This window comes from Symphalangus syndactylus, chromosome 17 (assembly GCF_028878055.3).
Source record: "Symphalangus syndactylus isolate Jambi chromosome 17, NHGRI_mSymSyn1-v2.1_pri, whole genome shotgun sequence".
Classification (NCBI taxonomy): domain Eukaryota; kingdom Metazoa; phylum Chordata; class Mammalia; order Primates; family Hylobatidae; genus Symphalangus; species Symphalangus syndactylus.
Genome location: NC_072439.2, coordinates 44,806,622 through 44,831,389, shown reverse-complemented (window position 1 = coordinate 44,831,389; position 24,768 = coordinate 44,806,622). Strand labels below are relative to the sequence as shown.

At 38.5% G+C, this 24,768-nt stretch overlaps 2 protein-coding genes across 27 annotated transcripts in view; one reads left to right on the top strand and one right to left on the bottom strand.

Annotated features, from left to right (window-relative positions):
- Positions 1–16,616, bottom strand: part of IRAK4 (interleukin 1 receptor associated kinase 4) — a 30,310-nt gene extending 13,694 nt beyond the window's left edge. Inside the window, exons 1-8 of one of the 12 annotated variants that reach the window (XM_063620194.1) lie at positions 16,444–16,547; positions 14,475–14,522; positions 11,991–12,145; positions 7,179–7,348; positions 3,700–3,845; positions 2,699–2,881; positions 1,986–2,146; positions 1,027–1,091 (exon numbers count right to left, since the gene is read on the bottom strand). In XM_063620194.1, the coding sequence (XP_063476264.1) occupies positions 1,027–1,091; positions 1,986–2,146; positions 2,699–2,881; positions 3,700–3,845; positions 7,179–7,339 (716 nt within the window). In that variant the 5' untranslated portion in view covers positions 7,340–7,348; positions 11,991–12,145; positions 14,475–14,522; positions 16,444–16,547. Of the gene's footprint in view, positions 1–1,026; positions 1,092–1,985; positions 2,147–2,698; positions 2,882–3,699; positions 3,846–3,960; positions 4,028–7,178; positions 7,349–11,990; positions 12,146–14,474; positions 14,523–16,026 lie in introns of those variants that run through there. The other 11 variants (XM_055249779.2, XM_063620190.1, XM_063620191.1 and 8 more) reach the window with 11 other exon arrangements.
- PUS7L (pseudouridine synthase 7 like) overlaps positions 16,531–24,768 on the top strand; it is a 146,256-nt gene continuing 138,018 nt past the window's right edge. For 8 of the 15 annotated variants that reach the window (XR_008652130.2, XM_063620156.1, XM_063620161.1 and 5 more), the window contains exons 1-2: positions 16,599–16,730; positions 20,210–21,135. Coding sequence is in view for 13 of the 15 variants with exons in the window: in XM_063620156.1 (XP_063476226.1) it covers positions 16,711–16,730; positions 20,210–21,135 (946 nt within the window). In the remaining 2 variants the exon portion in view is untranslated. Of the gene's footprint in view, positions 16,768–20,209; positions 21,136–24,768 lie in introns of all 15 variants that reach the window. The other 7 variants (XR_010116415.1, XM_063620157.1, XM_063620159.1 and 4 more) reach the window with 4 other exon arrangements.

The following is a 24,768-nucleotide window of genomic DNA, read 5'->3' as shown; positions in this document are numbered from 1 at the left end:
CTCCGCCTCCCAGGTTCACGCCATTCTCCTGCCTCAGCCTCTCCGAGTAGCTGGGACTACAGGCGCCCGCCACCACGCCCGGCTAATTTTTTGTATTTTTAGTAGAGACGAGGTTTCACCGTGGTCTCGATCTCCTGACCTCGTGATCCTCCCACCTCGGCCTCCCAAAGTGCTGGGATTACAAGCGTGAGCCACCGCGCCCGGCCATCAATCACTATTAATCACTATAATAATTAGAATATATTTCCTACTTTGTCCCTCCTACTTTTCCTGATGATGTCCAACAATTTTCCAGCACACAGGATCAATGCCTTCTAAGCCTCCTTACAGATAACATGACTCTAGTTGCTCTACAGATGCTACTTTATATGTAAGGGCCTATTACTCTACAGATAGTTTTTAAGTATCTCTACAATTGATCTCTCATGAATTCTGGAAGTAGAAAACATGATAATGAAGGACGTGATAGTGAAATTCCACGTAACTTTGTTGTGACTTAAAATAATGACTGTGGCCAGGCGCGGTCATGCCTGTAATCCCAGCTCTTTGGGAGGCTGAGGCAGGTGGATCACAAGGTCAGGAGATCGAGACCATCCTGGCTAACATAGTGAAACGCCATCTCTACTAAAAATACAAAAAAAAAATTAGCCAGGCATGGTGGCAGATGCCTGTAGGTCCAGCTACTCGGGAGGCTGAGGCAGGAGAATCGCTTGAACCTGGGAGGCAGAGGTTGCAGTGAGCCGAGATCACGCCACTGCACTCTAGCTTGGGCGAAAGAGCGAGACTCTGTCTCAAAAAAAATACATAAATAAAAATGACTGCTATTTAATCTCCAGGCATATGAGTATATGTAATCTTAGAATTATGGAGCCAAAGGTACTTTCAATTTCTCTAATCTAAACACTTTATTTTAATTTCATATATGTGCAAACATCACTAGTTCATGGCATACTCTAGAGTGCACCAGTTTCCTTACTCCTTGTCTTTTTTCTTTCCACTACACTGCACTGCCAAATTAAGACTTACTTTGCCATTACTTTGATTTCTTGATCAAACTGCTGTTTCAGTTCTTCAGTAGTAATGTCAACCATCTGAAAAAATAAAATATACAATGTAATACTACACAATTCTAAGGTTCCTAATGCTCAGAGGGATCAGGAGATCAGCTGGCTCATCTCCTTTTCTTTAAAACAATAATGTATTATTCTCTCAATTCTACAGAATAACTGAGATCTAGAAATACTAGTGATTTGCTCAAGGTCCATGGCTGGTTAGTGGAATGAAAAATATATATAAATTTCACTGAGTTGTGGAAACAAAATGAAATAAGACGAAATTTCACTACACAAAAAAATTTGAAAAAAATTCTAGGAAACAGAAAACATAAGCAATTTAAGTGCAAAATGGAAAAAAACCCTACAAAGGCCCTGCAACGTACATGACAAAGAGTGACTATCTTTATCACATACATATGCATTCTATTGATATTTTTAGGCTCTAACAAAAGATTTAGAATATAACAAGTCAGTAAGTAAAAGGTGAACACCTCAGTAGAAACGGCAACAAAGGACACAGATAAAAAAAATTTTAATGTTTTTTCTTTATGTATACTTCCTAAACTTTATTTTTAAATGGGAAAAGTAATGCAAACAAGGTTTTTTTTTAATAGTTTTCCTGGTATCTTACCATTTTAATCTTGATTACACATGAAGCACTATGTGGAGCAGGGCTTCTCAACTTTAGTTTGTGAATCTCCCAAAATTGTGTGTATGATCGTGTGTACATGTACATAACCACATTTTTCTAGGGGTAGGGTCCATAGTGTTCAACAGATTTTAAAATTTTAAGAACTACTATTTAGAATGATGTTTATTTAAAGAAAATACATACTGAAATAATGTATTTCCTAAAGATTAACTTTAAAACCTATTATAGAGCACACTATGAAGCAACTCTTTCTTTTTATTCCTGAAAATATAACTTACTGCTGCAAGCTTCTTCACTGCCACAGTTGTGTTATTTACGTAGCCTTTATATACAACTCCAAATCCTCCCTCTCCCATTTTATTACCACCAACAGAAATGGGTCGTTCATCAAAGTTATTTGTGACATTCTTCAATTCATAAAATGAAAAACTGTGAAAACCTATAATGTCAAAATAAGAAAAACATGCTTAAATTTTAAAAATTCGTTTTAATAATTCTAATATTTTCTCATTTGAAGATTTCACATATATGCAAATACTTATGATTTCGAATTAGACAAGATGGGAGAAGATAAAACCATTTCTAAAATACAAATTACAAGTTTTTCTTGAGAATTCTGTTTGGTGATCCTACCCTCTGAACACTATAGTCACCCATGCAAAATTCTAGTCACACATTTGAATGGGTCTAGTCTACCTACCCAAAACTCTAGTCACATATTTTATTTTAAAAAGTGACCCTTCCAAGTTATGTAAATATTTACTTATTTTTTTCATAGCTTCTCTGGTTGTTTGCATGTCCTATTGCCTCTAATCACTGATTAATACAATGAAGATTGTTCTTAATATATCAGAAGGAAACAACTCACAAAAGAGCTATTGCCAGTGTGCCTGTAATTGCTGCACAAACAAAAGAGAAAGAGCTTTCTTTTAAAGCACTGGTAGTCTTAATGACAAATCCACTAGTGGAAAGCACTGAAAATGTTACTTACGTGTATCACTAACTTCTAAACTTTTATTTTCTGGACTTGAGGAGGCAGGTGGCATATAGCTTTGTTCAAGATTCTGCACAGGTGTCATCAATGTCCTGTCTTTGTCATAGAAAGGCATCTGTTTTTGCTGAACTGTTACAGCTTCTTTAGAAGGTAGTGTATTAGCAGTTTTGGGAACAGCATCTAACAAATGAAGTAAGATACAAGTGGTTTTTCAGTAAGAAAAAGTGGTTGTGAAAAAGTTAAACTAGAAACTTGGTTCATTTAATATCATTCCAGTTTCTACAGGTTGGTCTCATATTCTCACTGCACACATAAGAAGCTGCCTAGTATGAATCTGTAAGTTATAATGAAGATGGGTAAAGAGAGTAAGACAGTGTTTTCAAACAGTGATCCATGAGCCACCTATATCAGAGGCACTGAAGCACCTGTTTAAGAATATAGACCTTAAACCCAATTCCAGAATTCTGATTATGTAGATTTGGAACAGACCCTAGGAATCTACATGTTCAACCAGAACCTAAATGATTCTTATGCATGATAAAGGTTGAGAACCACTGGTGTGAAAGGCATCAAAGGAAAAAAAGAAAGGTTATAAGGAAGGCAACTAGACACTAACACATCAGAATACTATTTTTTAAAATTATAATCATAGAGTCCCATCAGGGTAGAAATTGAAGATGGAAAAAAGCAAGAACTCAAAATTATAATTACTTTCTTAGAGCCTAAGCCAGATGTATGAAGTCTTTCCTTCTAAACTTTCTGTTGGCACAAAACTATCTAACTCTTACGAAGCTTCTGTCACCTCAGCAGCAGAGTCCACAGTGTCCTTTGTCTGTACTGCTTTTTAAAGAGTTGAAGAGTGCTGAAAGAAAGAAAGGGACTCTCAAATGTAAGCTTCATCTACTATGAGAAAAAAGTAAGAATAAGAAGAAACATTTATATTTCTGCCATTTGTCTTTCCACCCTAATTGTGGACACCCTGGTCACAATCAGTTTACCTGGGAGCAAAAGACTCGCAGGAGCAAAAAATTCATTTTGGATCAAAAGATCCACAAGATCACCAACTGTGCAATTTGTGGTGCCCCAGTCAAACAGTAATTCAGAAGTGGGACTTTTTCCAGTTTGAAGTAATGCTTCAAATCTCCTTAAAAGTAAGTAACAAAGAAACAAAATTAGTCTATTGTCTTGGTCCATTTTGTGCTGCAATAATAGAATACCACAGACAGGGTAATTTATAAACAATAGTTAATTTGGCTCACGGTTCTGGAGGCTGGGAAGTCCAAGATCGAGAGGCTGCATCTGGTTAGGGCCTTCTTGCTACATCATCTCATGGTGGAAGGGCAGAAGGGCAAAAGAGCATGCACACGTGCATGTGAAAGAGAAAAAAAGAGAGAGAGAGAGAGAGAAGGAAAAATAGGGCCTAACTTATCCTTTCATCAGAAACCCACTCCCGAGATAACTAACCCACTCCTGCTATGACAACATTAATCCACTCATAAGGGCAAAGCCCTCATGGCCTAACTACCCTTTAAAGGTCCCACCTCTCAACCCTGTTGCAATGGGTATTAAGTTTCTAACACATGAACTTTTGGGTACACATTCAAACAATAGCATTTATAAACTGAGGTCATATGAAAATAGGTGTTGATCTCCCCTGCCCATTTTGCCCACAGCATCTCCTATAACATTAAAGAAAAGGGACAACAAGAGAACCAGCAAGAATTACAAAGAGACAGGAAAGGTAGGAGGAAAAAAGATGCCAAAGATGATGATAATAATTTACTGGGTACTTACTGGATATTTACTTAGTGGGTTACAGGATGCACACACATGAGCATGTTCAAAGATATTATGATTATCATACGAATTTACTAGTGAAAAAGCCAGGCTTGGAGAGGTAACCAGCCCATAGCCACACAGCCAATATGATGTATCCAAGTTGAGGTACAAATTCAGATCTCATTTGATTTAAGAATGTATTCTTAATCTACTAGAAATATTACTTCCCATATGACTTAAGACTCTGATAGCGATATAATTTTTAATAAATCCGCCTGCTTAATTAAAAAGAAACAGAATATACAAAAAATTAGGAAATTATTCCTTTGATCTTAACTGTAATTCAATTAAATTGAAAAAAAATCACGAAGTCGGCTTTCAACCCATTTCTTTCCATTTCTTTAAAATTAAAAATTAGTTTTGAAAAGTAACATTTAAAAATTTAACCAATATTGTTTTTTTTCTGTTTTTCCTCTAAAGATTTTATTTTAAAAAATTTCAAACTTACAGAAAAGTTGAAAAAATGATAGAATGAACAACCATTCACCTAGATTCACCAATTGAATAATTGATAAAATTGTGCCATATCTGGGCTCTTGTGCATGCTCTCTTTCAATCTATGTCTGTGGGTGTGTGTGTTTTAGAATATAGGCCAGATATCTTATAGAAAGGGTCTAACAGCCTAGATTTATCTGACTACTTTCTCATGATTAAATTCAGATTAAGCATTTTGGTAGAAATACTACATAGGTATAATGTGCCCTTCCCATTGTATCACATCCAAGGGTACATATTGGCATCTTGTACCATTATTATTGGTGCTAAAGTTTGATCACTTGGTGAAGGAAGTGTACTTCAGATTTCGTCATTAAAAATGTACCCTTCCGTTTCATACTTCGCAAGTAATTTGTGTACAGTACTTTTTATCTATCTATTGAGGGGGTCTTGCTCTGTCACTCAGGCTGGAGTGCAGTGGCATGATCATGGCTCACTGCAGCTTTGACTTCCTGGGCTCAGGTGATCCTCCCACCTCAACCTCCCAAGTAGCTGGGACTACAGGCGTGCACTACCACACCCAGCTAATTTTTTGTAGAGATGGGGTTTTACCATGTTGCCCGGGCTGGTCTTGAACTCCTGGGCTCAAGCCATCTGCCCACCTTAGCCTCCACAAGTGTCAGGATTACAGGCATGAGCCACAGTGCCCAGCCTATAATACTTTAAAATCTTGTGCATATCCTGCTCATATGCACGAGAACAACCACCTTTCACCTTATGCTTTTAGGTTCAGTGATGAGCCTTGCATGAATCAGTTACTCATTGGTAGTTGCAAATAGGTATTTTTCTCATTCTACCATTCTTTTCACAATTATTTGCAGGTATTATTTTGTAAAGAAGAGCTTTTTCTGTCATAGGAATGAGTCTTGGAAAAAAGAAAAAAAAGAGAAGAGCTTTATCTTCCTGCCACCATTGCCCCAATTATCTCCCATAAGTTTTTAACAGCAATATCAAAAAATTATCTTTAAACATTGGCTTAACACAGTTTAAACTTAAGCTTCTTTCAAGTAATTTAACATGTTCGCTCTTCTTATGAGGAAACATTTCCTGCAAGGGAGCCAAGGCTTTTAGGTTCTTTGCCAGGTTAATGCTGAAAATAACAAATAGTCTTCTTTTCCTTTTGCTACCAAAGAAACATTTTGTTTATTTATTTATTTATTTATTATTATTGTACTTTAAGTTTTAGGGTACATGTGCACAATGTGCAGGTTTGTTACATATGTATACATGTGCCCTGTTGGTGTGCTGCACCCATTAACTCGTCATTTAGCATTAGGTGTATCTCCTAATGCTATCCCTCCCCCCTCCCCCCACCTCACAACAGTCCCCAGAGTGTGATGTTCCCCTTCCTGTGTCCATGCGTTCTCATTGTTCAATTCCCACCTATAAGTGAGAACATGCAGTGTTTGGTTTTTTGTCCTTGCGATAGTTTACTGAGAATGATGATTTCCAGTTTCATCTATGTCCCTACAAAGGACATGAACTCATCATTTTTTATGGCTGCATAGTATTCCATGGTGTATATTTTGACATAGGTTTTAACTGCAATGACTGACAAAAATAAAATCTGCATGCATATTTTACACTAAATCGAGCAGAGATGAGTAAAAAGGAAAAATTGAAATTATCTGAAGGCAGCACTGAGAAATCCTGGCTAAGATTTAAGAATTCTGTGCACAGAAGTGTACACTTGTAAGCAACAACTTTAAAATGTCGAATTGAAAAACTCCCAAAATACATCGTTAGAGTGCATTAGAGATTCACACATTTTGAAGTTTAAGCTCTAGATTTTTACTAGACATTCTTGTAACATTCTTATTTTCCTTCAATCTGGAAATGAGAAGTATGAGGCAGAGTGAATTTCACTTGGCTTGCCAAACAGGGAACCACAGCAAAGGTGGGAATCTTGATTCTAACCCAAAAAACTTATTTGAGAGATCACAGTATTAGCCCTATTGACATATGGGACAAAGAAGACACAACTGCAAAAGGAACAATCAAAAAGAGGTTACCTACTACCAATGTCTCCTCCATAGTGGAGAGGTTTACTTTCTAAACTGCCACATTAGACAGTACTTATACCAATTAATCATTCCATATTGTGATGTAAGCATTTAAAAATACAAAGAATTTTATCTGTTACCTTATGTGAAACTGATTGTATCTATCATCACCAGATGGTTTTTTAATAGCTACAGCTAACTTCTTCCATCCTTCTTGAGGATCAATAAAATCTGACAGCTTCCTAATTAGTCCAACATTGAGGCAGCGCACATATGTTGATGGTGTTATGGGTTTGTTCATCTTCTATTCCTAAAATATGGAAAAATCTCATTAAAATTTTACAGTACTTTTAGAGATGACATCTGTAAGCTTATATATCACGCTTTGCTATATCATATGAAATGTCAGCAACTGATTATACCATAATAAAGAAACATTCCAAAGTCAAGTCATTGATACCCTAAGATGAAATTAAAATTGTTAATTCATTTGTCCAATTATCCTCTGGGTTTGCTTCCTTTTTCCCCCTATTAATAGCAATAAAAATCGGGGGACTTTTTTCTGACACTGATATTTTCCAATAAAAGTTATAGAAAGGGGCAAAAAACTTACCAGAAAAATTCTTTTTAAGAGTAATATCAATAAACTATCAGAATTAGCATATTCAGAAATCAAATCTATTAATAAAAACGTTTACCTTTCAATTTAATATATGTTTCTCGATCAGTACTTATTTACAATTAAAAATTTATGCAACATTCTTTGGTAGAAGTAAAAAAAAAAAGTACTGAAATGATTTGTGTAGCATTAACAGATATGGTCCACCCACCCCCTTTTCACATAGTTTGCTCTTCCTTGACCTCTGCACATTTTTTGAGTCCATGAGATCTGCCTGACCACAATTCATTTGCTACTACACCAAAACCTGTGCTTCACCACTTCAGCTACTCTCTAGACAGAACCTTTATTTCTGCAATACCCCTTTTCTTCTGCTACCCCACCCTGGAGAGCTGCAGCCAGGGATAAATCTAACAACTTTACTTGTACACCAGAGTTGCTGATGTGAATACAAATTTATGGCAACCCCCTTTCCACAGGGCCTTCAACACTGCCATTAATCCTTCCACTTGTCTTCTCTCATAGTCCTTAGTGACTATTTCATACCTTTACTTCTTTCTATGTGGATTTTATTTGTTCTGCGTGTCCCTCATTCTCAATAGGAAATGATCTTTCCTTCCAATTAAGACAAACAGACTCAGATATTCTTCTATTATTTTTGCTTCCCTATATATATTTTAAAAATACAATTTTAGAGTAAATAATGTGTTCATATGGAACAACATTCTAAAACTATCAAAAAGAGTAAAAAGCGAAAAGCTTCTCTGTATCATAGGCTTCTATGTTAGTATTCACTTCTTCTCTTTGGACTTCTTTGACCACATCTAAATAGGTCTAGCTACCCTTCACCTAATTATCTTTCATCATTGCACAATGTATTTGTAATCATATGCTTATTTGTTTACCTGTTTACTGTCTCCCATATTAGATTTTAAGATCCATGAGTTCAGGACCATGCTAATTTTATTCATGAATATATACCTAGTGACTTGCATACTGTAGATAATGGTGTTGTTCAGTATTTATTTTAGGAACAACTAAATTATTTCCCAGTACAGTCTTATCATCTCTATTTTACAAAGGTGGTAAGTGAAAGATCCAGGACTCACACTTATGTCTGACTCCAAAAGTCATGCCATACAACTCTGCTTTTATAACACAATGCATTGTTCATGCCATTCTCTATTTCAGAAAGACCATTCCTTTCTTTTCATTCATGAATACATTCAGAAAATATTATGTCAGTCTTTGTACTAACAAATGGGAGCACAGAGAAGAGAAAATCTTTGTTTCCAAGCTGTTCAGTATACCAGGGGATACAAACAGTGACAGGGAGTGATAAATGCTGCAAGAGTGTTATGGGGCCCAGAAAAGGGGCATCAAGCAGAGGCAGTCTGAAGTAGGGATATCAAGACAGATTTGGTTGGAGTAGGAGGTTGGAAGGATGAATGAAAGGGAATGAGGATAAGCCCAAAAGAAAATTCCAGGCAGAGGGAATAGCATGGGAAAAGGTGGGAGCATGTGTGTCTCAGGCAAAGAGCTTGCTATGGCTGGACCACAGGATGCCTGTGATTAAGTGAGAAGAGATGAGGGTGGAAAGGTAGCAGGGCCAGATCATCATGTACCTCATATGCTAAGACAAACAGTTTGAACTTATAAACTAAAAGTTACAGGAGAGCCACTTTAGGATTTTTAGGAGGGATGTTAAATAATCTTATATGGTTAAGTGGATTCCTCTGGATAAAAATTAAAGGGATGTATATTGAGGCAAGAAAATTAGTTTGAAAACTTCTGCAATAATCCAGGTGAGCAGAAATGAGAGCTTGGAAAAAGTATAGGGTAGGGGAAAGGAGAGGTAAAACGTCAAAACATTTAGGAGGCCAAATCAAAACAATTTCACTAGAGATGAGCAGTTAGACGAAAGGGAGGTAGAATAAAGTTTTTTTTTTTTTTTTTGGCTCATGTTAAATGTGAAATATCTACCTTTGGCACTATCTAGGAGCCTTCATACCAAGTACTTACATATGTGGTCTGGAGCTTAGGAGAGAGGTTTCAGCAAAGAATGCTCATTATGTAAGTATTCTCATATATAAGGGGTTTTCCAAGAGTTCATGGAAAATGCATGTCGTGCAAAAACCATGCATGGATTTCATTTTTTTTTTTTTTTGCAAAACATATTTCCCAAATAAACTCACACTGGCTTATCATTCATGTCTAAACAGGATCTAGTTTGAGACACTAAGAATAAGACAGTTTGAAAAGAACCTCTACCACAGCAACATGAATTCTGCTAAAAGTAAAGCAAGAACAAACACCACATTTATGGTGGAGGTTGGTTGGAAGAATGGTGAAATCACTGACACTTTATTTATGGGGACAATGCCCCCCCAGAAAATCAGCAGTGTACAAATTGGTAACTCATTTTAAGGGATGAGATGATGTTGAAGATGAAGCCTGCTGCAGCAGACCATCCACACCAATTTTCGAGGAAAACGTTCATCTCGTTTGTGCCCTAAAGGAAGAGTACCTATAATTAACAGCAGAACCAACAGTGAACACCATAGACAACTAGTTCAGCCTATACAATTCTGACTGGAAATTAAAGTTGAGCAAACTTTCCACTTGATGGCTGCCCAAACTGTTGTACCCAGATCAGCTGCAGATGAGAGCAGAGCTTTCAATGGAAACTTTAAACAAGTGGGATCAAGATCCTAAAGCATTTCCTCAAAAAATTGTAACAGGAGATGAAACATGACTTTACAAGTATGATTCTGAAGCACAATCAAAGCAATGGCTCCCCCAAAGTGGCAACGGTCCAATCAAAGCAAAAGCAGACAGTCAAAAGCAAGGGCATGGCCGCAGTTTTTTGGGATGCTCAAGGTATTTTGCTTGTTGACTTTCTGGAGGGAAAAAGAATGGTAACATCTGCTTATTAGAGAGTGTTTTGAGAAACAGTAGCTTTTCTAAGTGTTTCTAAACTAAAGCTTTTCTGTTAAAGCTTTAGTCAAATGTTTAGTAGAAAAACACCTGGGAAAGCTTCACCACAGAGTCCTTCTCCATCACAACAATGCACCTGCTCTTTTCTCTCATCAAACAAGGGCAATTCTGTGAGTTTCAACTGGAAATCATTAAGCATCCACCTTACAGTCCTGATTTGTCTCCTTCTGACTTCTTTTTGTTTCCTAATCTTGAAAAATCTTCATAGGGCACCCATTTTTCTTCAGTTAATAATGTAAAAAAGACTTTATTGACATGGTTAAATTCCCAGGACTGTCAGTTCTTTAGGGATGGCCCAAATGGCTGGTGTTATTGCTACAAAAGTGTCTTGAACTTCATAGAGCTTATGTTCAGAAATAAAGTTTACAGTTTTGTTTTTGGAGTCTCGCTCTATCATCCAGGCTGTAGTGCAGTAGTGCAATTTTGGCTTACTGCAACCTCTGCCTCCCAGGTTTAAGCGATTCTCCTGCCTCAGTCTCCCAAGTAGCTGGGATTACAGGTGTGCACCACCACACCCAGCTAATTCCCGTATTTTTGGTAGAGATGGGGTTTCACCATGTTGGCCAGGCTGGTCTCGAACTCCTGACCTCAGGTGATCTGCCCACCTCGGCCTCCCAAAGTGCTGGGATTACAGGTATGAGCCAAAGCGCTGAGCCAAAGTTTACATTTTTTATCTTTTAATGCAATTTTTCCACAAACTTTTTGAAATGCCCTCATACAAATTAAGAGCATATACACATATACGGTTGAAGCAACAATAAAATGAGGTTGCCTATCAGGAACGCTTAAAGTGGAAAGGAATGATGTGAAAGAAGAATTTTTAAAAATACTGCTTAGTCATGAAGGCAAGAAAAAAACCAGGACAGTAGCATGCCAGAGACTTCTAGAAAAGGTGGCAGGTTGGTATAAAAGAATCAGAGGTCAAATAGACACTGATGGATATGTTAGACTCTGAAATCAGAAGGCCATTGGTGACTTGGGAACAGCTATAGTGAAAAAGTGAGTGAATGGCAAAAACAGATTTTCCAGGAAGTCTGGTTATGAAGGGAAGGAGAATGAGAGAGAGGGGAGTGTGAGGGGAGGGAAAACGGGGGTGGAGGGGTAGGGAAAGAGAGGGAGGAGAGCATGCAAGAGAGTAGCAGTTTTCAAATTTGGTCTCAGGACCTTTTACCCTCTTAAAAACGACTGTAGACCCCAAAGGGCTTTTGTTTATGTTGGTTATATGTACCAATATTTACCATAATAAATTGATGCTGAGAAACTTAAAAATTACTTATTAATTCATTTAAAATAATCATATACATGTTAGCATATATATTTTAATAAAAATAATTACCTTTTCCTCAAAAACAGAAGAGCAACATTGTTTTAAAGTTTTGCTAATCTCTTCGATATTTAACTTAATAGAAGAGAGCTGAATTCTTGTATCTGCTTCTGCATTCAACCCACTGCAGCATGTTGTTTTGGTTGATGTATATGAAGAAAATCCAGCTTCACACAGACATATAGTTACAAAGAAAGGTGTATTTTAATAGCCTTTTCACAAAGTAGTAGATATTTCTCTTTGATACTACACTAAAATTTGACAAGAAATAACTTCCTAAAGGTAAGCTGCAATGTGGAATCTGAAGCTGTATAAATTAACTTGGAACATTAAAATCGATTGCACTCTGAATGAATCTTTTAACTATACACGATTTTGACCTTACAAATCTCCTGAAAGAGCATTAGGGACTCCAACCAGACTTTTGAGAACTGTTGGTGTTAAGGGTTTAAGACTTAAGCTGTTTGGCAATACAAATGGGATAATGAATAGCACATAGGGTAAACAAATCAGCCTTGAATAGAGAGAAACCTCTTTTGAATGTAGAAAGAAGGAAGCAGAGGTTTAAATACAGACATATTTGAAGGGAGAAGAGTTCCCACATACTGTTATTTTTTCCTGTGAAACAGGAAGTGAAGTCATCTAGGGCCAGGTAAAAGAATAGCCCACGTACCTTAAAGGCCACCTGGTAAATGCCTATTATTCCTTCAAGCCCAATTCAAAAGGCACTGTTAACTTTCCCTGATTTGTCATCTCTTTTGCTCCAAAATGTCACCTAGTCATTCTTCTGTTATAATAATTATTATGTTTTACTGTTTATGTGTCTGCTTTCTCTGTTAGATGGGTGCTCTCCTGGGCTAGGACCCAACCAAATTCACCTCAGCAACGACTCACAACATTTGTGTTGAATGAAAGGCTGATGATTTTTTAATTTTAATTAAGAAATTGTATCTAGGTTACCTATAGACTCTGCAGTTGCTCTCTTCAAGTTATTTTTCCTCACTAAGATTTCTCTCTACTGTAAGGTACAACATGATTGACAAAGCTAGAAAAGATAGAACTGCTTAGTAGTCTTATAAATTAGAACTAAATACAAGGAATTGAGGAAAAAACCCAGACTATCTAACAGCCAGGGATAAATTTGGTAGCTCTCCTGCACCCAGGCTTCCAGCAGAGGTGATAAGTGTAGGGACACTAGGAAAAAGAAGGCCTTCTGCAACTCCTCCACACATGTGCCCAGAAGTTCAAAATCCCAGAAATTAAAATTGTACTTTAAATGTACATTCATATACCACTCCCAACCACATACTTACAAGAACATAAGCCAAAATATGAACGTGGTTATCCCTTGGTGATGACTTTTATGATTGTTTTGTTTTCATTTTGCTTTTCTGAATTTTCAATAATGAAAACAGATTGTGCAAAAAAAACTTAAAAAGTGTCATCTCTTTCAAACTGTTCAAGATTTACTTTAGTACACTTAGGATTAACACATGTGGAACAGGATATGTTGCTTACAAATAAATAAGTAAATACCTTCATGACTGTTTCCTCATACCACTAACTCTCATAGTAAAGAAAACCCATTCATATTTTCAAATGAGACAACTCAGACAAGTATAAAAGGTGGGGTGGTGATTGAGAAATATATTAAAATCAGCACCTGCTTATGGAATCCAATGCCATCCCAAAGTACTGTGCCCAAAACAGGAGGGCAAAAGATTCTTGACAAATGTGTTAATAAAGTTTTAAGACTGCTTCATTAGCACTTTGATCAGAGGAAAAGATTGTGCAGGGGTGGAGGGAAGATGAACTTTGAGGTTGCACAGGCCTAAGTTCTAACCAAAGCCAACTGTGACCAGACCTAGTAAATACATTTCTCTGGACCTTGCTTTTCTTTATCTGAAAAACAGAGATAGTAATACCTAAGAAGTGCTGTAAGAATTAAAATCAACACATGCAAAGGGCCAAATCTTGTCACATAATAAGTGGTCAAAAAAAAAGGAGCAATTATTATTTTCTGGCAGAAATTATTCTTATATCACATTATTTTTAAAGATATGTGCAGATTGTATTTAGGTTCAATTTCCAGAACACTAGTGAGGATCTACTGAAAGCGTACAAATAACAAGTCTGAGAAAATAGCTAAGCTTTTGAGACGGTGGCAGTCTTATTTGATCAACTATGGTAATTTTCATATATTTATATCCTTGCTAAAATACACTATTTACTTCCATATATTCTTAGCAAAATATGCTGTATAACCATTAGTCTTTATTTTTAGATACTTTAACATCATCATTATGAACAAAAGCTGGTGAGGCCTTCCAGAGCTATTAAATTAGATAGGGCTGCCTATTACAAACTGGGATATGTGCTGGTGTACCATAAATTAAACTTAACATATCTTTCTTGAACATTGATCCAACACAACAGTAAGTAATTGAAAATGCTTTGCATATATTTAAAAAACAAACTATAATACCATTGACTCACCAAATATTTACTGAGTGTCTACTTTGTGCTAGATACTGTTCCAGGCCCCTGGAGATGAAGCATTAGGAAAATTAGAGAGAGAGAAAAAAACAAAAACAAAAACCTGAATTCATGGAGTTTATATTCTAATGGAGGAAGGAAGGCAATAAGCAAATAAATAAACTCTATATTATGTCAGATGGTGCCAAGTGAAATGAAAGAACAAAACGAAACAGAGAAAAGGTTGCAATTCTAAATAGGGTAGTCAGAGGAAGCCTCAATAAGAAGATGCCATTTGATTAAAGGTCAAAAAGAAGGAGAAAGCCAGCCACTGGACTATCTGTGGGAAAAGTTTGCAGACAAAACGAAATGTAAATGCAAAGGTTGGAAGTGGGCCCACTGGGCAACAGCAAGGACATGGTGAGACTGCAGAGGAGGGAACAGGCAAGTAGCAGATGAGGTCAGAAAGGTAAAGGGGCCAGGTCTCCAAGGGCCTTAGAGTTTTTGTATCGACTTTGTTTATCCCCTGGGTGAGATGTAGAGGCTGGAAGTTTTGAGACAAGAGACATGCTCTATACTCATGTCTTAGAAGGATACTGGGGCTGCTGGGAATAAAGGATGTTGGAGTAAGGACAGAGAAGCAAGAAAGAAGCATTTAGGAGAGCCTACCAATAAGCCAGGTGGGAGGTGCTGCAGGCTGGGACCAGGGTCGTAGCAGAGCAAGTGCAGAAGTCCTAGGATTCTGAGGTGGAGCCAATAGAAAGCTAAGGGCTGATGTGGAGAGTGAGAAGACAGCACCAAGGTTTTTGGCATAACCAAGTTTCCCGATATTTACTGAGATGGAGAAGGCTGAGGAAGAAGCAAGTTTGGCCTGGAATATCGAAAGCTCAGTTTGGAGAGGTAGAAGGCAAACTTCAAATGAACGCTCTGCACGAAAACAGAAGAAATTTGAACTTCCCGATAGCCCTCTTCAAGGACCACTCCAAGAAAGGGAAAAGGCAGATTTTAATATCCTCTGCTTACAAGGGGCCTTCGGCAGTTACGTTTTTGAAGCACTAATAGCGCCGTTTGTTCCCATTCTAAATGTTCAAAGTGCTTTCTCGCTTTCTCAGGGTTTGCTTTTTTTTTTTTTTCATTTGAGACGGAGTCTCCCTCTGCCTCCCAGGCTGGAGTGTTAGTGGCGCGATCTCGGCTCACTGCAACCTCCGCCTCGCGGGTTCAAGGGATTCTCCTGCCTCAGCCCCCGGAGTAGCTGGGATTACGGGCGCCCGCCACTATGCCAGCTAATTTTTGTATCTTAGTAGAGACGGGGGTTTCACCATGTTGGCCAGGCTGGTCTCGAACTCCTGACCTCAAGTGATCCGCCCGCCTGGGCCTCCCAAGGTGCTGGGATTACAGGCATGAGCCACCGCACCTGGACAGGGTTTGCTTTTATCCCTTTGTCTCTCTCTGGCTTCCAGGCTGACAGGTACACTTTTTTCCCCCATCTGCGAACGTTCTCATCTGATCCCATAAGCCCCCTCCACTTTCTAATTCCCTGGAAGCTTGGAGGCCGGAGAAACAAGCGAATTACAATCGTGTGGAGGCTCCGCGAGCTGTCGGCGCCACATGCATCTGTCAGGTGCTGGCCTGACTTCCTGGTTCTGGGGAAAAGAGACTTCATTTCGCAATCGGGTTCACGGAATCCAGGGCCTGGGAGGTGAGAAACTTGAGATCCGACTGCGCCCCAGAACAGCTGGGTGACGTCCCTCCAAGCCTCAGGCTCTTCCTCAGGGCCGACGAACTTCTTGATTCCCGGGGACCTACCCAAGTCTTTCTTCTGGAGTAAGCTCTGTCCAAGGAACCCACTTCCTCTCTAACTTTTCTCACGGATGATAAAGAGATTTCCGTTCCTCAACCTACCCTAGCAACTCTGGGGCAGAGGTGCCGAGGCCTGGAAGCGGACCTCGGACGACGTTTGACCGAGGCATGAAGGCGGGGAATGCCTTACCTGCCCGGGCGCGGGATGCTGAAGCCGGCGACAGAAGAACCAGCCGAACTAGGAAGCGCCGCGGTGGGGCGGGGCCTGCCGGGTTGGCCCCGCCCCACTTCCCCGACGGGCTTCATCTTGGCGCCTCCAGGCGGCTCCACAAAGTGAGAAACTCCACGTCTTGCGTAAGGCGCGTCTTTACGTGGGCGCCTGCCCCTTTAATTACGCCCCTGTCGGAGGCTGAAACACTTAAGGCTTCCGGGCATGCGCACAGCGTTGTGTAAATGAATGCCTTCCACTGAACCGAGGTAGACCGGGTCGAGCTTCTTGCGAGATGGTGGGCTTGTATGTGGGGGCGGGGGGGGCGGGGGGGTGACGAGGTTGGCATTGAGGATCCATACCCTTTTCCCCCAAATAAAGGTGACGTGGGCTAGTGTCGCGCCTTTGGACAGGCAGAGTTAGGGGAGGGAGAAGAAACAGGTAGAGCTGCTGTCCTTGTCGGGGACACCTTTGGACGTGCTGGAGGGCAACGACGCCCTAATTTTCTGCGAAGTTAAGTAGCTTCTGCAGGACTGGGTTCAGTATTTCTAATAGCTTCTCAGCATCCCTCCTCAGCCAACGAATTCCTCAACCACGGGCCAAGCAAACTATTCCCCACCGCCCCCACCTCCCCCCACCCCACTGTCATCAGCAGTCTCTGTTGAATGGGAATACTGCACCTTCAGGCTTAACGCCACGTGGGCTCCTTTGCTGTCCTCCAGGTCGGTTCCACTCTTACCAGGATGCTGGAATTACATTCTCCCCAAGTTTCCCTACCTGTTTCACTTGCTTAGAATGTCTATCTTCCTCCTTTTTTCTGGGAGAAAGAAAAGATCATTATTCTTTCAGAGCCAATCCCTACAGCTATGTTCTTGACCATGCTGTTTTGTTTTTGAACTCCTCTAACTGTTACTCCATCGGATACATCCTGCTCATTTCCATCAGAATCATCTTACAATTCCAAAAGCATGTTTTGGAATTGTGTCACTTTTCTACTCAAACACTAACAGTAGCCATCCATTGACCACCCAATAGATTCTAAGTCCTTGTCAGGGCATTCAACATCTTCCATAATCTGGTAGTAACTCAGCTGCATTTTCCAGCACTGTACTCTCCCTGCATTCCCATCCCCGCTGCCCTGTATCTGGACTGCTTGTTTTTCTCTCACACATTGCATGTTTTGTTTGTACATCACTTGTGAGGTCTCTGCCTCATTTCTATCTTTTGAACTATGGAGGACTTAGATGGCCACTTCTTGCATCATGCCTCTCCTAATTATCTTCCACTTCATTCCTACAGCTCTTATTTTGTACTAGTTATTTCATTTATTTAACAATAGTATTTATTGGAGACCTACCATGTGCTTGACACTGTTCAAAATGTAGGATCATCAGTAGTAAATAAGGCAGACAAGGTTACTCCTCACGTGGAACTAACATTCTCTTTGGAGGAGATAAATAATAAATAATAAAAACTTTACCTAGAACTGCTATGCAGAAAATTAAATAGGGTTTTGTGAAAGAGAATCACTTGCTGGGCACGGTGGCTCACACCTGTAACCCCAGCATTTTGGGAGGCCGAGGTGGGTGGATCACAAGGTCAGGAGTTCAAGACCACCCTGACCAATATGGTGAAACCCCGTCTCTACTAAAAAAATACAAGAATTAGCCGGGCGTGGTGGCGTGCCCCTGTGGTCCCAGCTACTCGGGAGGCTGAGGTAGGAGAATCGCTTGAACTCGGGAGGCAGAGGTTGCAGTGAGCCGAGATCGTGCCACTGCACTTCAGCCTGGGTGACAGAGTGAGACTTCATCTCAAAAAAATAAAAAAAGAGAATCACTTGCAGTTTCCTGTAGATTATTGGTCAGGAAAAACTTCTCTGAGGACATGAATCCTAAAAGATACAGCTATATGATTGGGGAAGGAACAATTTAAACAACAGGAACAGTTAGCACAAAAGTATTGAAGAAGGCCAGAGTGGCTGGAATATAGTGGGTAATGGGGTAAAGGTACAAATGAGTTTGGAAAATAAACAGGGTCCCTAATCTTAGATGTCCTTGGAAGCCAGGGTGAGTAATTTGGATTTTATTACAAATGTGACTAGAGGGTTTTAAACTGGATTGTGATATGATTTAATTTACCTTTTAAGACACCATTCTGGCTGGTTTGTGGACTAGTTGTAGAAGCAGGAGTTAGGGACCTTCACAACATCTAAAAGTTTTTGGAATGGAAGTATTAAAGTAGGTGTGGTAAAGGACATTGGGAGTGATAAGAATCAGATGCTTAAGGTTAATGCAGTTTTTGGAGATGACAAAGTCAAAGTTATGACCATGACAGTGGATGACCAAGATGAAGTAGAGGTGTGAGGTTGAGGTTGAGATTGAGGACTTGAGGGTCCAAGACATTGAATGGATGATCTATATAGATGATCATGAAAATCATGCTGGATAAGAAGGTAGTGAGCCAGAGATCAGTGAATGAAGCAGAGTTGTCTGGGGATCCGAGAGAGGATGACAGCAGATGGTAAAGCCCAATGGCAGGCTCCTCAAAAGAATTGGGGTTTTTGGAGGTAGTAGAGGAAGACATGGCTTGCAAGGAACAGTGACAAACATAGACCAATATTTACAGCCTCCAGGTCCTAAGGTAGATGGGTGGGAAAGAAAAAACAGCCTTCACTTGAGAGGACTAAAGAAGAAGCAGCCTGAAGAAATAGCCAGGTTTCAATTAGGGCAAGAAAGTGAGGGAACTGTACAGGAAATTAAGTAATTAAGGAAAGTAAATATATCTTATATATTCCTTAGGAAATTAGGATATGGAGAATTTGTAATGATTCCTATATGGCATGATGGAAAGGATTGAGAAGGTGTGATTTGCTAAATTGGTTCAGATTGGTAGAATACATTATAGGTATGAGATGATGGTCCAGATGATGATAAATTACTTGGAGAATGTGGAGGAAACACAGAACTCAGTAGTATGGGGCCCCTGGGCAATTTATCTTTCCTGCAGCTCCATATGGTATGGGAGCCATGGGTTTGTGTGAAAAGTGAGAGATCAGAGTACTATTCTCTTGCATAGTGTTCCCAGGAAGCTCTGTAAGGGTTTCTTCTGTCTGATGCCAATGATATAGTTAGAACTTTCCTCTGGGTCAACCTTGAAAGCTTCTATTTGTCCTAATGCGGGCATTAGACAAGGCCCAGGACTGACTTAATCCTACCTTGAAATACAATCGAATCACAAATTTGTATTTAGAACTTCATTTACCCATCAGTTTTCCTGTTGTCTTTTTGTCACCTCTCCTGTCACTAACCACTAATAATATAAGAAAACTTAGCCACATGTTCTCTGGAATTAGCTGGAAATTTTAGGCTCCAGGAATGGAATTTGGACAAATTTTTGTTTTATAGTCCTGTGTTCTCACCTCTTCTTGTGGGCCTACAAATGATATTTTTAAGATAAAATTGACTCATTTTAATCCTGGATAATAGGTACAAATCTGGAGTCAGTGAAGATACAAGTTAACAAATCTTTAGCTATACCAGAAATAGTTTGCCTATTAATTCAGCTTGGTGTAGGAGAGTCAAAGTACACAGGAAGTACATATAGTTAAAAATTAAGTTAATGATACCATTTAAGAAGACTCAGAATTAAAAGAGAGACAGAATTAACTAAATCCTGCAAACCTATTCCTATTTGGTCATCCATAACTTCTCTTTCTGTTAACTAACCACCTCTTTGTTTTGTTTTCTAGGCACTATTATAGAAGAATGGAAGAAGATACAGATTATAGAATCAGGTTTAGTTCTTTGTGTTTCTTTAATGATCATGTTGGATTTCATGGCACTATGAAAAGCTCACCAAGTGACTTTATTGTTACTGAAATTGATGAACAGGGACAGTTAGTTAATAAGACCATCGATGAGCCTATTTTCAAGATTAGTGAAACACAACCTGAGCCAAATAATTTTCCCAAAAAACCAAAACTAGATCTTCAAAATCTGTCCTTTGAAGATGGAAGAAACCAAGAAGTTAATACTTTGATTAAGTACACTGATGGTGACCAAAATCATCAGTCTGGTTCAGAAAGGGAAGATACTATCGTTGATGGAACTTCCAAATGTGAAGAAAAAGCTGATGTTTTAAGCTCGTTTTTGGATGAAAAAACTCATGAGTTACTGAATAATTTTGCCTGTGATATAAAAGAGAAGTGGCTTTCTAAAACAGAGCTAACTGGACTACCTCCTGAATTCTCAATAGGCAGAATCCTTGACAGAAACCAGAGGGCTAGTTTACACAGTGCCATTAGGCAGAAATTTCCATTTTTAATAACTGTAGGAAAAAACAGTGAAATTGTTGTAAAACCAAATCTTGAGTATAAAGAACTTTGTCATTTGGTATCTGAAGAGGAAGCATTTGACTTTTTTAAATATTTGGATGCAAAGAAAGAAAATTCCAAATTTACCTTTAAACCTGATGCAAACAAAGACCACAGAAAAGCTGTCCACCATTTTGTCAACAAAAAGTTTGGAAACCTTGTGGAAACCAAATCTTTTTCTGAAATGAATTGCAGTGCTGGTAATCCGAATGTGGTGGTAACAGTAAGATTTCGGGAAAAAGCACACAAGCGTGGGAAAAGGCCTCTTTCTGAATGCCAAGAAGGAAAAGTTATATATACAGGTAATTTAATAAATCATCATCCATTTTCTTGGATAAGCTTAGTTAAATTTAAAATTGTGAAAATGAATTGAATAGACTTGGCTAGAGAGATTGGAAAGAATATATTATTTACCTTTAGGGAGAGGAATTGCTGATAAGCAATTTAAGCAACTCTAGGAATTCTTATTTATTCTGTTACTTATTGGAAGATGATAAAACGTTTCAAATTACACTGAATTTAAAAATTAGCCTTACTGATAACCTAGGCATTTATATTAGCCTATTCACAAATGTATGAAGTTGAAGCAGTTGGTTTGTGTTTAATAAGTTTTATTGAAGGTAAATCTTGATTTCATATTTTGGAAGTCATCTCAATTAAAATTAAGTTTTTAGAGATTAGAAGAATATATTTACTGTGCTTGGGAAAGTGACGAGATACTCAGTAATCCAAAACAAATTATATTTCCCTACCCAAGGTAGGGAACCTGAAAACTTGGACCTGCTGGTCTTCTAGACAAGATGTTCTGAAACTTCAGCATGCATATAATCATCAAAAGGTCTTGTTAAAACAGATTTCAGAGCCCCATTCTCAGTTTCTGATTCTGAGGCTTTCACAGATTTCCAGGCAGTGTTTTTTCCTGGTCTGCTACTCTTGGAGAATCACTGTTTTAGGGTCTGTGTTTAATTCCCAGGGTGGCTGGAACTGATGAACTCTCACTGTAAAAGTCCTGCTGACTAGGTTTAATTGGCCTCAATTCTACTTGAAGGATGGAACTGTTTCAGATGATCATATTTAATAAATTTATTTAGCAAGGTATTTTAAGATAAAACCAGGAACCTAAATTTGCACAGTGACACAGAAATAGGATAGTGCCATGTAGGGACTACAGGTGCAAATGAAAAGAGTTTGGACCTTGGAACTACGTGGGTTTGATTTGATATTATGACTTTTAGTTCACAAAAAGACTTATGAAATTTTTAACATCTTTAAGATTTGATTTCACAAATGTAAAAATGGGAAGAATAATACCTTGGGCAAGTTACTTAATAATTCATAACTTTTGGTTGTACTTGAAAAATGGGGTAATAGTAAAGCCTGACTCACAATGATATTCTAAGGATTGAATGAAATAATGAAATTGTTTACTATGTAATAGTTACTTAATATTAGGCATATAGTAAGTGTTAACAGATATATCCATTTTGAAGGAAAAACAATACTAGCTTTACTCGCAGAAAGAGGAATTGCTTGTGAGTGATTTAAGCAGCTCTAGGAATTCTTATTTATCTTATACTACTTGAAATTCTAACAATATTAATTTGGGTTAATGAGTAAAAAAATTATAGAACTTTATATATTAGTTTAAATTCATTTTTCTAAAGTTGTGAATAGTTGGAGGCATATGTTAAAAGGAGGAATGATGGTTCAAAAAACCTTTTATTTTTAATTTTAAATTATGTTAAAATATACATAACATAAAATGTACCATCTTAACCATTTTTAAGTATCAGTGGCATTGAGGACATTCACATTGTTGTACATCTCTCACCACCATTCATCTCCAGAATTTTTTCACCATCCCAAACTAAAACCCCATATTTATTAAACAATTATTCCTCCTCTCCAGCTCTGAAAAATGGGAACCACCATTTTTCATTCTGTCTCTATGGATTAGACAACTCTAGGTATCTCATATAAGTGGAATCATACAGTATTTGTCTTTTTGTAATGGGCTTATTTCACTTAGTATGTTGTCGAGATTCATCCATGTTGTAGCATGTGTTAGAATTTCCTTCCCTTTTAAGGCTGCATAATACCCCATGGTAGGTGTATGCCACATTTTGTTTACCCATTAGTCTGCCAGTGGATGGGATATAATGGTCAGTAAAGCACACATGATATTTGCTTTGGAAGCATTCAGCCTTGGAACTTGGAAAGAATTTGAGGGAGAATGTGGATGTGAGGTGACTTCTGAGGCTAGGTCATAAAAGTATTATACTTCTTGTCATGTTCTTGGATTGCTCACTCTGGGGAAAGCCAGCTGCTGTACTGTGAGGATACTCAAACAGCCCTTTGGACAGGAACTAGAGCTTCATGCTAACAGCCAGTACCAACCTTCCAGCCATGTAAATAAGCCCCTTTGGAAATGGATCCTCCAGTTTCTTTCAGGCTTTTAAATAACTGCAGCCCATCAGAGTGAACAGGCAACCTACGGAATGGGAGAAAATTTTTGCAATCTACTCATCTGACAAAGGGCTAATATCCAGAATCTACAAAGAACTCAAACAAATTTACAAGAAAAAAACAACCCCATCAAAAAGTGGGCGAAGGATATGAACAGACACTTCTCAAAAGAAGACATTTATGCAGCCAACAGACACATGAAAAAATGCTCATCATCGCTGGCCATCAGAGAAATGCAAATCAAAACCACAATGAGATATCATCTCACACCAGTTAGAATGGCAATCATTAAAAAGTCAGGAAACAACAGGTGCTGGAGAGGATGTGGAGAAATAGGAACACTTTTACACTGTTGGTGGGACTGTAAACTAGTTCAACCATTGTGGAAGTCAGTGTGGCGATTCCTCAGGGATCTAGAGCTAGAAATACCATTTGACCCAGCCATCCCATTACTGGGTATATACCCAAAGGATTATAAATCATGCTGCTATAAAGACACATGCACACGTATGTTTATTGCAGCAGTACTCACAATAGCAAAGACTTGGAACCAACCCAAATGTCCAACAATGATAGACTGGATTAAGAAAATGTGGCATATATACACCATAGAATACTATGTAGCCATAAAAAATGATGAGTTTATGTCCTTTGTAGGGACGTGGATGAAGCTAGAAACCATCATTCTCAGCAAACTATCACAAGGACAAAAAACCAAACACTGCATGTTCTCACTCATAGGTGGGAATTGAACAATGAGAACACTTGGACACCGGAAGGGGAACATAACACACTGGGGCCTGTTGTGGGGTGGGGGGAGGGGGGAGGGATAGCATTAGGAGATATACCTAATGTAAATGATGAGTTAATGGTTGCAGCACACCAACATGGCACATGTATACATATGTAACAAACCTGCATGTTGTGCACATGTACCGTAGAACTTAAAGTATAATAAAAATATATATATATATAAAAAAATTACAAATAAATAAATAAATAACTGCAGCCCTAGCCACATCTAGCTGCATGCAACCTCAGGAGAGCCTGAACTGCAACCACCAAATCAAAGAGTTCTTGAAGTCCTGATCTACAGAAAGTACAGGAGATAAATGAATATTGTGAGCCATTAAGATTTGAAGTGACTTGTCATGCAACAATAAATAATACATAGCATTTAACCGTAGACATGCACAAATTACTGATCAGCAACAAACTCAAGGAACCATTTATGTAGATTTCTGGAACTTCTTCTCTACAAAGCTTTGTCTTACCAGGTACTCTCCCTGTGAATTCCAGCCCACTCAGCATTCCTGAAATCTAATATCTACCCTCTTAACTCAGCAAAACTCCTGTGCTCTACCTGGATTATGTCTGTGCTGTGTTCCAGAATGTACTTCTAGGCAGAAAATTAGAGTATTTTAGGACTCTCCTCGTTTGTTTTTCTTTTCTTTTAGATTACAGTTTTG